Here is a 14,790-nt window from a genome sequence, read left to right as displayed (position 1 = left end):
TCCACAGGGGTGAGGTCAGCAGGCGTAGCTGCAATAACCTCCCACCACTCACTTTATTGGCCTCCTCCGATTGGTTTTTATTAAATCTCAAGCACATGCAATTGTTCCTGCTTGGTGGAAGTAACTTAAAAGTCTCAGACTCCCTGAAACATGACACAGATTCTGCTCAGCACACTCATAAAAGACAATTACAAAGATTATACGACAATATCATTTGCAGCTTTTTAATCAGTTTCACAGGAAGAAGTGTTTCTTGGGAATGACAGCATATTAAATAAAGGCTGGATGAGACATGAATAGAAAACTTAAAAAGCGAGGAAGGCACTGTTCTGTGAACAATAGGAAGTTTAATAATACACTCAGTGCAGTGGAGATTTTCAAAAAATTGATTTTCTTTATATTTGGTGTCAAAGTTTTCTCCTGAGACTTATTTAAGTGTTAAAAGCATTTGACAGCATTTGCTTGTGTCTACTGATCATCCACACAAACAACTTAAGGGCTGCCAGTTTGTGAATGTGAAATTTAAAGATGTGAAGAACTCTGAATGTCTCCCTGACTGTAAGGCTGAGTGAAAACAAGAAACAATCATAATGTGTTCACACAAATAAACAAAGATATTTACACACAACATTGTTTTTTACCAGCTGTTACACAAAAAACAGATTTAATCTTTGTTCATGATACAGTACCCTTATGTCTCCAAGCCCTTGGAAATGTGTAGTTTGGCATTTAGAAAAGGAGTGTGTCTAATAGGGTCAAAGAAAATCGCAGTCTGAAACTCAGCAACATGATTAAGATAAAAAAAAAAAACACTCTCAAAATGTTATCAAAATCAAAAGCAATGTTAAAAAAAACTCCAACTCTGATTAAAAATGGACAAACTTTGGAGAGAGAGCACCCTGTGAAAAACCACATCATGCAAATTAAAGCTCTGCGTTCCCGGACATCATGGATCCCTCAGGCGCGTGACATTTAACTTAACGCAGTGTGAGGTGTCTTTTTAGCCTGCCTGATCCACTCCCGAAAATACTTCACCTCTAACGCCCGGGCGGCGCGGACTGAGGGTGGGTCGTGGTCATTGCTGTAGCGGAGGTCCAAGTGATGGGCTCCATCGGGAATCAGAATTGAAACCACGGAGTCTGTTATGTTGTAAGTCACTCCACCAGCCGACCACGGGTCCAGTCCTCCATTACTGAAACACAACAGCAGAAACAGTTTGTTATGATGTTTCAGACAGTTTATTGGAGCTGTATTTGAATTTCTGACTGCCAGATGTTTTCATGGCTAACAAAAGCTGCTAATTGGTGTTCAACCTCATATGACCACCTCTGCGCTTGTGACTGAGCTACATCAGCTCTTTCATTAAAGTTTTACATTCGTCTGTCCTCCTCCTGTTGCTACCCAGATGGGTACTCTTATTCTGTCTGCAATAAAAGCCGATCAGTCTGCACGAGACAAGCCCAGAAAACACAGGGAAGCCTCTGCCTCAGTCTGCACGTTTACCTGAAGATGATGTTGCTGTGAGAGGCGATGTCCTTCCCCCCGTAGACGGTGCTTGCCCAGTCAGCTCGCGGCCTGACACCAAACATGGCCTTACAGCCCTCAGAGAAGGCCTGGAAGTTCCACTCCTCAGGTTCAAACATGTCCTGGACGCCATCTGTGCACATGGGCATCACCATCTCTGTGCAGGCCTGGGGATGAGGGATTGAACACGCATTCAGTGTGACAGGAAAAGCTGCCCGGCGACACATCTATGCAGCGATTTATTCAGCGTGACAACACTGATGCTGGCGCTCTGTGTTAGCGCACCTGGTAGTACCAGCCGAGGAAGCCGAGGCTGCCGGTTGCTGTCTGAGATGTGTTGAGACAGGGAGAGCTTCCGGTGTAATTGTAGTAGACCTTCGCTGCTTGGGAGACACCGTGCAGCAGCTGGTAGTCTGACACGCTGGAATCGAAAGCAAGATACTTGCACACCACCTTGAAAACATAACACATCAACAAGCAAAACATAAAAGAATTAACAGGAAGTTTGTGATATTACAGTCTAGTCGAGGTGTTGAAGCTATTAAAAGCTTCACACACTTTCTTTTGAAATAACACTTATAATTGAAATATCTAACTCTCTCATAGTATCTGTGTTGTTCACAAGGCTGAAGATTGTTTCCTTGTGGCCCGTAAAGTGTTTTTCCACATAAAAAGTGGCGGTGCCTGATTTGCATATGAAATTCCCTGGAATGAACCTGAATTTATCGCTCTAAACTTGGCACGAGGGGGAAAAAAAGTCCATTTACTTAAAGCCCGAGATCTCAGTGATTAAATTTAAAGGTTTTGCTCTACTTACAACGGTTTTGTTTGACCGTGGTTGATTTCTCAGATTTAATAGCGTGCACGCTAAATATTTGAGTTTGAGCTTTTGTTTCATGGCGCTGCGTGTTGTTATGGTTGCGGCGGCAGAGTTGGCCGTGGCTGTTGTTCTGCCTCTTTGTGAGGCCGAGAAACTGGGCTTTCTTGTTTGGAGGTTGGAGGGAAGCTGCGCTAGTGTGGAGTCTGTTACTAAGGCTTTTGTCTGCGGGCTGGGGAGGAGTTGGTGGTCGATGGATGAGGAGGGCCACAGACATGTCCAACCAAAGATTTATACCGTGAAAAAAAACACTGCAATTGCTCCAAAGCATCTTCTCCTTACTTTTCAGATAGGATTAGGCTTATACATTCATCTCTGCCAACAGATTTCCCTCCTCTAAGCCCTCAATACCCCGTTCTCACACTCACTCAGATAATCACATTAGCTTTGTCATTAAAAAGCTCCTCTTTGCACCCACTGCCTAAACCGCTTAAACCACCCATAGGGGTCGCATACATTAAAGGAAAGGAGCCAAAAAACTCCAAATGACCATTTAGTGTTTATTCCACCATACATGCTGCTCCTGGATCTATTCAGCATCTAAACGATAAACAAATAAGCACAGAAAAAAATGTATCACACTAGCAACAGCTTAGCATGAGGCTGCTGCGTGGGGCGCTCGGAGGGGCGCTGAAGCACCAAACAGAGAGTCGGGGTCAATGGCGGAGCTTGGTTTATGCACGTGACGTGCCAAGGTGACTGGTCGAATACACTGCGCCCAAGTCAATCAGCCTCCGCACTGTTACAAGCTCTGTCACGGCAAAACAAAGGAAGTTTTGAAGTGCTGAAAACAGGAAAGAGCGTTTCCAAAAACAGTATTTTTTGCTGCTTTAGCCACATGAAATGATCGCAGCTTTTTATTTTCACTTTTAACAAATGCTGCTTTTTTCTTTCCACATCGAGTGCCCGGTGAAGTATTTGTTACAGTCTCATTCAAATGAGAGTGGTGAACCTTTCTTTTAACGGCCGCATGAGCTGCTCTGGGCAAATGTCCTCTTTCTGTGGTGCCATGTGAGCGTCCTCAGAGGAACACCTCAGAGATCTGACGGAGTGTGCAAATGAATGGAGCGCTGGTATGAGAGAAGAAAAGAATAGTGGCTTACTTGTAGCTGCTCATCCAAAGAATACTTAAAATCCAAAAGAAACTAGATCCTTATGAATATTAATGAAGTTAATTGACAGCTGTTGTAAACAAAAGCTTGGAAAACCACAACAAACACTTGTAACACAATCGGCTGAATCCCGCATTCATTTCAATTAGGGACAGGCTGTCAGGCCAAATCAGGCGCTTAACCAAAGACAAACAAAGCCAGTTTAAGTGTAAACCTTTGAAATCATTTGAAGTTCAGCTACAGCTTCAAATTCGACCTTAGACACAGTATTTCACCGGCGGCCGTCTGTACCTGGATGGGCCAGCGAGGAAGAGGCTGGAGAAAGTTAGCCTCGTAGGGGTAGTCCACCATCGCCAGGTTCACCCAAGTCTCCTGAAGCCAGTTCTTGAAGATGACAACATCGATCACGTTTTGAAGAGGGGTGCATAAGCTGAATTCATCCGACAGCCACTGACGACCGGACGCTTTTCAAAAGACAGTAAAAAATGTTTAAATGCCAACATGCACAGCCCACATTATCAGACACGTCTACTCTCTGTGTCACTCCAATACTGGGTCCTAACAGCGGAGAGCAACACTGTCAGTTCATCCCAGACTAGTTATTTTGTTAGTATTTAATGGTTTCAGCTCCCATCAGTCTTCACAGGAGTGATAGAAAAACCTCATGATAGCTTTAGCTGTGAGACGCTAATAAATAAGCATTATTTTATCATGGATAAAGTAGCAGGACGCTCAAACTTAAGAGTCTCATAAAGGACCAAATACTCATTAGCATAAGCACAGAATATGTTCAGTATCACATTTGGAACATATGGACGAATATGTAGAAATTCTTCAAATCAAGAAGTTTTCCCCCACAGAGGATTAAACTTAAAGTGTGAGATGAAACATGGTTCATTTAATATTTTGAATTATTCAAATGAGTCGTATTTCCTGCATTATGACAGATAAGATAAATGGGCCCATGCTGACAGTGGGACTTACCAGTGGAGGAGACATTTTTAATTGCCTTCCACGACTTCCTGATGTTTGCGTCACAGTTGAAGCCACTTTTGGCAAAGTCCTGTGTTACTATTTTGTAGAAGTCTCCACATGGCACCATACCAGGGAACTGCCATATTGGTGCGGAGGATGCCAGAGCTCTGAAACACAACGAGAAGCAAATCCACAGATATCCACTTTTTGCTCAACATGGCACAAGCTGCACAGAGCACAACTCCACAACTGCACCGGTATCTCACCCGACAACCACGTTGGGGTATTTCATCCTGAACCAGGCGGAGAGCATGCCTCCATAGGAGCCTCCGACGGCGATGACGGGGCTGCGCTGAGCTCCAGGTACAGCGGCCTTCAGGCTCTGAATCAGCACTGCAAAGTCAGCCAGGGCCTGCTCTGAGGTCAGGTAGTTCAGGTGCTTGCTGTCCTGCGAGACAAATATTATTGGAAAAATTAATGATTTACAGGAAATGTCATTCACTGGAGGACGCTCTCCAAGTGTAACACAGCGTCTTCACTCACGCTGTAAGAGTCTTGTCCAAAAGGCAGCGACTCTCCATAGTAACGATGCTCTGCGAAGACCAGCATGGCGCCCAACTCCTCCGCTATTTCCCACATGAAGCCCTCCAGAGAAAAGGACGACAGGTGCTGAGTTAGTCTGAGGATCACGAGCAGTGGAAATACGAGCTGACAGATGGGATATTTACAGTATTGTTGCAGAACCAGGTGATGTCGCCTTCATTGCCGGTGTAGAACAGAATGGGTCCTCCGGGCTGCTGCCAGTGTTTGTCAGCCACCAGGTACCTCTGTTTGAAGGTGCCATCCTCCAGGAATCCAAAATGATCAATCTGCAGCACATAAAAGGAGATTAAATGTATGCGCGCACACACACACATATATATTATAAACATCATAACAGCTCTATGTGGCCTGAACTGCGGCAGAGAGCTCGGTGCAACAGGTCCAAGAAAGACATTCAGATCAGCAAACTCTTCTGCATTCATCAAACGTTCTGACACACAAACAATCATTTCCTGATGTTAAACTCAGCGTGAGATGATGCAGTCCACATCAGCTGCTCTGACACCTCCTCCCGCGCCTAAAACAGCGTCGCGAAGTGACACTCCCGAGGTTGGATTCTCGGGTAATTAGCCCCAATTTGTATTAAAAAACGTTGGAGGCATTTTAAAGGACGCCGCATTAGTTCCGCTTTAGACGAGCTCTGATCCTTTCATCAGACCTCGGGGATTCTGGGGGTATCGTCCCCTTTCAGCCATATTTCCTGTAGTCTTTATTAAACAAAAAGCAGAAAGAAACCAACAACTTCACAGAGAAGACAACCCCATGAGGCTTCGCGGTTGTCCAGCCCTTGAAACAGTCCCAACACTTCATACAAAATGTTTTTGTTTTGTTTTCCCCCCTCCTCGCCCGCTTCCCTCCTCAGTGGATACAAAGGAGGCAGCAATTTTATGAGCCAATGACAGCAAAAAGATTCCGGGGCCACAATGTGTTCATTCAAGCCTCGACTCCTTAGCGCTTGGCAGTGCTTTTAAGCGCGAGGGGACCATGAGACAGTTTAAAGGAAAAGTTCAGCAGTTCGGCAGCAAAGTAGGCTTCAGTGGTTTTGAGGATCCCAAGTGCGATGTCAGAGTGTTGTGAACAAAGAATTTAGGGTGCTTTAAATCCCTCAAAAAGAGAAATAACTTGTTTAAATGCTGTGTTATTAGCTACCTTTGCTTCACAGCAGCACCTGAATGATTTTGGGATGGAAAGCAAACAAAAACTCGCCCTACACTCCATGATCAGAAAGCCAAAACTAAACATACATTTATATAAGACTGAATGCATGAAGTGCTTCCCCAAAATACCCCTGGTGAGCACTGTATCCTTGCACCCACTCAGCATGCAAATCACAAACCCTTCCAGATGGGTTTCATAACTAATCCACACCCTGATCAGTAGTGCCACCGTGTGGTGACTGCAGGCGGCACTCCAGCACCTTAATTCAATTAAAATTCACTGCATGTGCAGCACAACTACTGAAGCAGTACTTTAACTATTCTACAAGATAAGAGGCTGCATCTGTTACAGTCCAGCAAATGGAGACGTGAGAGGCGAAGCTCCCGGAAAGCACAACAGTTCATTTGGAGGATGCTTTAAGACACTTCCATTTATTGTCTGGAGGCGAAACGCAGTGGAGAGGATTTCCTCTGGACAACTGCTGGATCGCTCGGAGCTCTCCTCACGGCAGCCTGTCCCGCAGACAGCAGAAAAAGGCTGCGTGATTGATGACTCCTGTGCAGAAACAGCACACTCGCTCCTGGTACTGAGACGGGGATAACAGGGATTTTATTTGCTGTTCTTGTTGAGAAGAAGAAAACAGTTTCTCACTGATTTGTCCCCCAAAACACATCAGACAAGACAATGGGCATCAGGAGGAAGGAAGCGGCCTTTATCTTCTTGTCAGCGCGGCTGATTAGGCAGGATGCCGTGGGTTGGACCAGGTGTGGAGCATTGTCCTCTAATCCAAATACTGTCAAGTGCACGCACGCCGTTAACAGCATTAAATCTCAAACTGAGACAGCAACAAACTTTTGACTGAGCTGCCTTTTGTTCTCTAGATTAATCGACTCAATGTTCAGTCTAGAAAACATCAGAATATAAGGAAAAATTACTCAGTTTCCAAGAGTCTTTGAGTGACGTAAATGTCTGGTTTTATCTTATCAATGGTCCAAAATACAAGATGCAGAAAAGCAGCAGATCATCCCATTTGAGGGTTTGGAACAATCAAAATATTAAACTCTCTAACTTGAAAAATGACTTAAATGGTTAAACTCTTTAATGTTTCTGTTCTTTTGTACTGGATTGTCTTTTTCTAATGTCTCCACAGATCACGGATCTTGGAAGGTTCTTGCAAAACCTCCAACTGTCTCAGTTAGCCGGGAAACAAGCTTAAATGATCAATAGATTAAAAAAAAAAAAAAAAGAAACTAACAGAGCAAAGAGAAACTGGTTACAGTCTATTGAAAGTCAGAGTTTAGTTCTCAGTGATTCTGACATTTTGGACTTTGCACTGTCAGTTTATGGACTGAATTAGAGAGTGAGCTCCTCTCACTGTCTACAGGTTTGTCTTATAATGAATTAATGAGCTCACCCTAATTATTATTCTGATTTACACTGAATGTCATCATTTAAATGTGAGGAAACCTGGCTGAGTTCACACCGGCTGCAGGAAGGAAGAGGAGAGTAATGAGGCACAAGCTCAGTCTTGTGACTGCGTGAGTCAGGTTCACAGATCACTGCACGCTTCTGCATACGATCAACATGCAATCCGAGTCTCCGTGAAGACACAGTACGTGGAAAATGTGGAGAAACACCCGAGGTGAAGCATGCACACCGGCTGGGCCCTGGAGGCCTTTTTAGGCAGCCAGCCAGGGGGGAGAGGTACGGGGGTCCTGCTCTGCTCAGAGCCAGCTGTGATGGTTCTCGCTTCACTACGGGAAGCAAGAGGGAAAACACCTATTGTCTGCAGACACAACACATGAACAGCCTCCACAGAATTAAGTGCACTGAAGTTTAGAGAAAGAGAAGGTGGTGCAGACATGAGTAAACAGCAAACAATGAGTGTGGCGGCAAGTCGAATATGAGCCAGTCAGCAAAATACAGTGACAGTGATCATCACATAATACAACCTGTTCAGAAAATATTATGTTTTTAAAAAGTCATTATAACACCAGGCACTCCATTCTTACTGTGACAAGATGTTTCAGGCCAAATATGGGGATCACTTTTTTCTTATTATTGTTTTTATGACGCCTTTAGATCATTAAATTCAGGCACAAAACAAAAATTTAAAGTGAAGTGAAAGAGAAAGAAGCAAACGAGGAAGGAAGCACTGTTTTCAAAGGCAAGTGACGAGTTTACAAAATACTTGTAGAGAGATTTTAAACTCACCTTCTGGTCAAAATAGACCGTCTCATAGCTGATGGGGGTCTCTCTGGAGTGAAGTGAGCCACCACGTCTGGTGAAAAGTTGGGATTTGAGGGCGATCACGTGCAAACAGCCGAGACACAACGTAAGGATGCAGGTAGCTGCAGCTCTGCCCCAAACCTCCATCCCGACTCCAGCCTGCTGCTGCTGCTGCTGTGGCCAAACGCAGATCACCACAAGCAGCTCCTCAGCAAATGACAGTGGGCTCGCATGATGTCTTCAGACCTGTCCCGTAAAGAAAAAAAAAGGAAGTGAGACTCGCTCGTCAGCAAATCCACAGAGGTGTTGTCAGCCAGCGTGTGACCTAAATTTAGCAGCGGTGCAGAGGGAGACAGGAAGCCTCAGGTTCGACGTCTTCCCAACATTTTAAATACTTTAATGTCACTGTAGCCGGCTAGCAGTCAGCCAAGTGCAGACAGCACCAACTGTAAATACACTCGCAAGGGCTGATGGGAGTCTAGTCCATGTGCACGTTGATGTTACGCGCGCAACAAACTAGAGGTCTCTAAGAGCAGGACTATGCCGGAGAGTAAAGTAAACCGCTTTATTATGTCCTCCGAATGCAATTTTATCCTGCAGGTGCGTCACAGAACAGTGCCAGAGGTCACCTGTGTTCATACTGAAACTTTTATTTTTTAACTGTATACCGGAAGTGTATTATGTTGACATTTCTGTTTTGACGCTACTTTGACTTATTTAATGTGGCAGTTCCTTATTGTGACCACTAGATGGCAGTAGTGATTTGTAATTCAAAAGACCACCGTTAAATAAGAAACTCGTCAGTTTCTTTTGGGTTAAACAATTGGTTTAACAAACAATTAGTTTTAATCAGTGTATGATTATCTATGTATATGATTTTAATTTGCTTTTTAAATAACAGTCCTTCAGGAGACTTTTCGTGTGCACTAACTTTAACGCTACGTGGAGATGATGGTTGATCTGCCTACACTGCCCTCTTGTGGTCACAGTGAGAAACCACATATTAAATTCGTCATGTTAGCGTTAATGCAGACATACTGGCATACTTATGCGTCATTAATCAAATATCATTGTCAGTTACAAATCGTTAAGTAAATCAGTTCTGCTTCTTGAAGTATTAGCACTTCCTGTGGAATGTACTGTCTATGTTGAAATGCTGGACGTTGACCTGAGTGTATTTAAAATCACGTGCATTTGTTAACCCTTACGAACTGCAACATTGAATCAGTGAAGGTACTTCAATGCACAAACTATACCGTGCTTACACTTCCGATATGCGATTTCAAAATAAAACTTTCAATTTAAAAGAATATGTACTTACATAACCTGACCGCTGAGGGCAGTAATATAGTGTTTGAGTGACCTTACTTGTAACTTTTATGTTCTTCATGAAAAACACTGCAGAAAGTAATTCCACTTAAAACATTTGGTAGACACGCGAATCTGGTGGTCACGGTGAAGGAAATACTACTTGCACAAGTGTTTAGTTAGTTAAGACAGACAAGTTAAAAGTTTACACGAATTAGCAAGAGTAGCGGACAGAAGTCTCCTGCATGCGTTTAGCTAACTGCTTCGTTTGTTTGTTTGTTTGTTTGTTTGTTTGTTTACACTGGATTCAACGAGCGAAAATGTAAACAAGGCAAGGCGCACCCATAGTAAAGTTCTCATAAATGGAAGATATACACTTGCGTACTGTGACCACTGGATAGTGGCATATACGGTACCTAAACTTATAAATGCCCTCAAATAACGCCTCTAACAACAGATATAGACATACAAAAACATCCGGTGACTTTCAAAATAATACTTAAAAACTGACAGTAAGCAGTACGAACATTCGTGCTGTTGCACAGATGACCCCACAACCGTCAAGGCAGAGATTGTAGCATTACACTTCCTGCGACGACAATCAAAATAAAAGACCAACTATCTGAAAAGAGTGCGTCCAATTAATAATGTGACTTTTGAGCTAATTTCTCCATTTACAATGAAACGATCAGCCATAAGCAACAATAACATGTCGAAAACAAGACATTTAGTGTAATTATTTAATGTTATACAGAGTATTTTTTTTCAGGATTACTTTGTACACATAAAGGAAAAGAAGGACAACATCCCAATAGTGTTGTCCTTTGTGTTTCCCATGTTGTGTTGACAAGAAGATGCAAAGGATTAACAATAAGTAACTGCTGATAAATCTAAGGTAAAAGGCCAAACAAAATGCTCGCCAGTTGTACAAAGGGATTACTGAACATAAAAAGTAGAAAAGCAAAGTGCCAAAATGTACTACAAGTCTGTACAACAAAAGACAAAATGTTACAATAAAAATAAGTGTGCAGTATATGGCATTGTGCAATACAGTACATTACAGTTATGGCAAATATATGAAAGATAAAGTTAGACACTACAAATTATGGCAGAACATGCTGGACAATTAAGAACTTTCACAATAAAAGCATAGGAAGTACAACAAGTCATACAAAAGCTTCATGAAAATACCTTCAAACAAAGAGAAAGTGATACAGTTTTATGGCTAGGCAGCAACAACAAAGGCAGAAATATTCACGTCTATGGAAAAAGGAAATAGCTGACCTTAAAAACAAAAGTCAATTGATTAGACTGTTTATAATTTCTACTGATAACAATATCTCAGACCTTCCCAACTGCTTCACACTACATCAATGGACTAACTGCAAGCGCTGCAAGTAGGCTAAAAGAAAAAGATGGCGTCACAGAATAGTGTTTCAACGTAGTGTTTGTCCTTGTGTTTCAGTTTATGTTATCTGACATGAAAACATATTTTAGCAGCAAGTAAAAATCTCCTATTGGGAACAAATACTTCACAGTTTGTAATGACAGGTGCAAATAACTACTCAGAAATGAGATCGTGAAAGTTAAAACATCTGTATGCGACCCTCAGAGCAGAAGGAACTCGTGGGAAATGAATGATTGTGCAACAGATTTTCGGGGAAGTTTGCAAAACGTTTTTGCGACTTGATTCAGATGTGGTCATCCCTCTCTGAACATGCTGTATGTAAACATAATGTTACCATTTGCTGATAACTTCCAATGATCGTGACACTTGTTGCCAGCGATGCAGAATCTGTAACAAAATACCTGGTAGAAAGTTTTCCTCGCGTAATACTGCTGGTGAATACTGATGCTGAATGAAAAATGGATCCTAAAACCCAAACAGAAACATTCGCCATTTCACCATGAAGACGACAGAATGGAGCCCTACTCAGATTCCTGGACGCATCAGGCGGACATACTTTATATCCTCCTGCATTGAGGACAATGTTCTCCATAATGGCAGCATTTTAAAATGCTTCTTCCTGAAAGGCCAAACTAAAGTTGAATGACTCCCTTGTAGAGCTTAAAAAAGTCATGGGACTAGAAATGACGGGACTGAGAAGTGGCTTTATGCCATCTTAGAGGGACGGAGGCATTGGGGCTCGGCCATGCGCCCTCCACAGTCAATGGCTACTGAGCTACCGCGGCCAGAGGGCTCAGCTCGCTCTAATTGAGGCTGCAGCAGCTCAGGTAGCTGATGGTTTTACCCTCGCCGGGCATCGGGGCAGTGTCATTGTTATCCAGCTTGTTCTGCTTGGCCTCTCGAATGAGCTCGCAGGCCAGGTCGAGGAAAAGTTTCTCAACATTGTCGGACTCTTTGGCCGAGGTCTCCAGGTACAGCATGCTCTGAGCCTCGGCGAAGTCTTCAGCCCGCTGTCTGAGGACCTCTCTCTTCTCTGCCAGGTCTATTTTATTACCTGAAAGATACACGGCATTCATCTGTCAGCATATGCAACGAGCCAGAGGGTCGCTTCCCCCGTCCCGACCTGAGCAGAGGTGGGTGGGCGTAGACAGGACAGATGGAGGTGGAGGTGGAGGTGTGTGTGTGTCATGCATGTGTGGGATGGATGGAGGCACAGTCAGTGTGGGAGCTACTGACTCCAGACAAAAATGGTTTCTTTCCTGACAAGTGACAAGAATTTCACAGAAATCGCACAATAAAATGTGAACAAAGACGAAACGGCTTTGTCTTTTGCAAATCTATTGAGAAACTGCCTCCCACATCAGCTTGGTAATTCACATTCATATTGTTCCAGTAAATACAGCACGCGCCATTATTCCCAGTTTTCTCAGAGGTCCATCAATTAGAAAAAGAAGTACAGCTTCTTACCGACTAATATAGTCACCACTTGGTTGTTGGCATACTGCTCAATCTCCCTCAGCCACTCTGGAAGGCACCTGAAGGAGTCCTCACAGGTAATGTCATACGTAAGAATGAGGGCGTTGGCACTACGGTAATAACTCTGAGTAATGGAGCGAAACCTCTCCTGTCCAGCTGTGTCCCATATCTGCAGCTGGGAAACACGACATCAGATGTGAGAGCACACCAAAGGATCTGATCTCATATAAAAAAATAACTGGATCTTTCTTTACCTTGACCTTCTCCCCTTTGATTTCCACTGTTTTAATCATGAAATCTACTCCGATAGTAGCCCCTTGTCCAGGTGGGAAAAGGCCCTGAAACAGAAACACATCGTCTGATTCTGCAACACTCTGCAATTCAATAATAAAAAATACTAAAAATGACAGTTTCCAAACTCATGAATTCAGATTCAAACCTGAGTGAAGCGCCGGACAAGACATGTCTTCCCAACTCCAGCATTTCCTATCAGAACTATTTTGAACAGGTAGTCATAATCTTCCATGCTCATGCTAAACTGAAAAGCAAAGAGAGAAAAGACATGAACACTGAATCGCTGCACATTTTCCTGAAGTGATCGCACTCGTCTCACCAAAGACAGACAGTGGACGCTGAGGGAGCAGAGGACAGCCTCCTCTGGAGATCACGGCTGACATTTGTCCTGAATCATTTTCACTAACACAGATCAGAGGTCAGCTAAACACGACCGGCTTCTGTGGAAATTTGAGTTCAGCTTCACTGACAGCTGGGAGCTGGATGATGGGGAGAAACGCCCATTGAGCAACCCCTGACTCAAAGCAAAGGTCTCAGCTTGACAGCATGTTTACTGATGCTGGATTTACACTGAGTTTGAACTTTGAACAATGCACATGTTTCTATTTCACTTCTCCACCGGATTTTCCTCGTTTAGCATCACGCGCACAGCGGGAGGCTCCTCGTGCTTCTTTCCGGGACCGTTCATCACTTTTGGGGTTAATGGAGACGCGGAGGCTGGAGACACTGTTGAAGTGAATGATCGGCAGAGTTTGGATCACGGATGTTGCTTTTCTCGGCGTCCACTCGTGTGAAACGCACGCAGACAGGGATGGTGCACACACAGGCTCAGTATTGTCTGCAGCACCGTTACATCTGCTCCGACAGCGGCTCTGGAAACCGGGCCTGTGCGTGCGCGAAAACCACATATCTAATGATTTAAAAACAGAGATTAAACTGTTGATTGCAAGCCGACATAAAACACTGAATGTCAATCTCGAAACCATCTTCTAGGGTTTAATTCAACTCACTTGTCCCTAAATGGAAATTTTCCGTGTCGCATTTCCTTCTTCGCCCTTTTTTTAAATCTTGTGTTTTAACGCAAAGTAACCTCGCCGCTTTCTGCACACACTTGACTCGAGTTCACGCCACATTTCTTCCTCCTAATGTGTTATTTCCAGCCTCAGTTGACAGCCATTAGGGCGAAGCTAGCAGCAGCAGTAGCAGCTAGCAGCTACCGTGTGACTCTAGCCATTTTGGCACCATCTGCAGATGCAGGAGAGACAAATGTGAAGCAGTGCTGCGCATCGAGCCTGCAAACAGTTTGCACTTACCAAAAACTCGGGGGTATCCCCGGATTTACAACCGCTCGGTATGCATAGGTCACCTCATCCAACAGGCAAAGCCGCTGCCGGGCAGGGCTGTGTATCCTCAGCAGCTCAGCAGCAGCCTGTCTGGAAGAGGAGGAGGAGGAGGACGAGGAGGAGGAGGAGGAAGACCACACTCAATGATGTCATCAGTTCACATGCAGAGAAACTCAGTCCATCTGCCGAAGTACTGCGCTTCACTGGTATTCTGAGGAGCTGCAGTAATTATACTTTGTTTAATGCTTTTATTCCACAGAGGATCTATTTTCCCCTGTGACTTCATGTATCTGTGCGGTCAGGATTGGCTGTGCAATGAGAAATAAACTGACTATTTAGCAGCTCCTAACTTGTTATAGAACTTAATGAGTGTTGGCTAGACCACCGACAATACAGAAAAAAAAAACATGAGACAACGGCTTAATGAAAGGGGCAATTCTGCAATTGAGCACTTTTTGCAGCTTTTGCACATTTATAAAAAGC

At 43.8% G+C, this 14,790-nt stretch overlaps 2 protein-coding genes across 3 annotated transcripts; both read right to left on the bottom strand.

The window, feature by feature from the left end:
• Window positions 1-200: 200 nt before the first annotated feature.
• Window positions 201-8,938, bottom strand: prcp (prolylcarboxypeptidase (angiotensinase C)). 2 transcript variants are annotated; one of them, XM_070970328.1, is made up of 9 exons: window positions 8,464-8,938; window positions 5,217-5,357; window positions 5,032-5,133; window positions 4,755-4,936; window positions 4,498-4,655; window positions 3,805-3,977; window positions 1,810-1,977; window positions 1,504-1,691; window positions 210-1,192 (listed from the first exon to the last, which is right to left on the bottom strand). In XM_070970328.1, exons 1-9 carry the CDS (start codon window positions 8,623-8,625, stop codon window positions 973-975), a joined length of 1,494 nt encoding a protein of 497 aa, XP_070826429.1. In that variant the 5' UTR covers window positions 8,626-8,938; the 3' UTR covers window positions 210-972. The 2 variants fall into 2 exon arrangements, with proteins under 2 accessions (XP_070826430.1, XP_070826429.1); XM_070970329.1 differs by lacking the exon at window positions 8,464-8,938 and having other exon boundaries at window positions 201-1,192; window positions 5,217-6,033.
• Window positions 8,939-10,514: 1,576 nt separating this feature from the next.
• On the bottom strand, window positions 10,515-14,427 carry rab30 (RAB30, member RAS oncogene family). Its single transcript, XM_070970733.1, has 5 exons — window positions 14,278-14,427; window positions 13,110-13,208; window positions 12,925-13,008; window positions 12,662-12,845; window positions 10,515-12,248 (listed from the first exon to the last, which is right to left on the bottom strand). The coding sequence occupies exons 2-5, from the start codon at window positions 13,200-13,202 to the stop codon at window positions 11,998-12,000; spliced, it is 612 nt and encodes a 203-aa protein (XP_070826834.1). The 5' UTR covers window positions 13,203-13,208; window positions 14,278-14,427; the 3' UTR covers window positions 10,515-11,997.
• Window positions 14,428-14,790: the final 363 nt, after the last annotated feature.

The sequence above is a fragment of the Chaetodon trifascialis genome, chromosome 9, assembly GCF_039877785.1.
Source record: "Chaetodon trifascialis isolate fChaTrf1 chromosome 9, fChaTrf1.hap1, whole genome shotgun sequence".
Lineage (NCBI taxonomy): Eukaryota > Metazoa > Chordata > Actinopteri > Chaetodontiformes > Chaetodontidae > Chaetodon > Chaetodon trifascialis.
The sequence above is the reverse complement of the archived record's forward strand: the minus strand, read 5'-3'. Positions and strand labels throughout refer to the sequence as shown.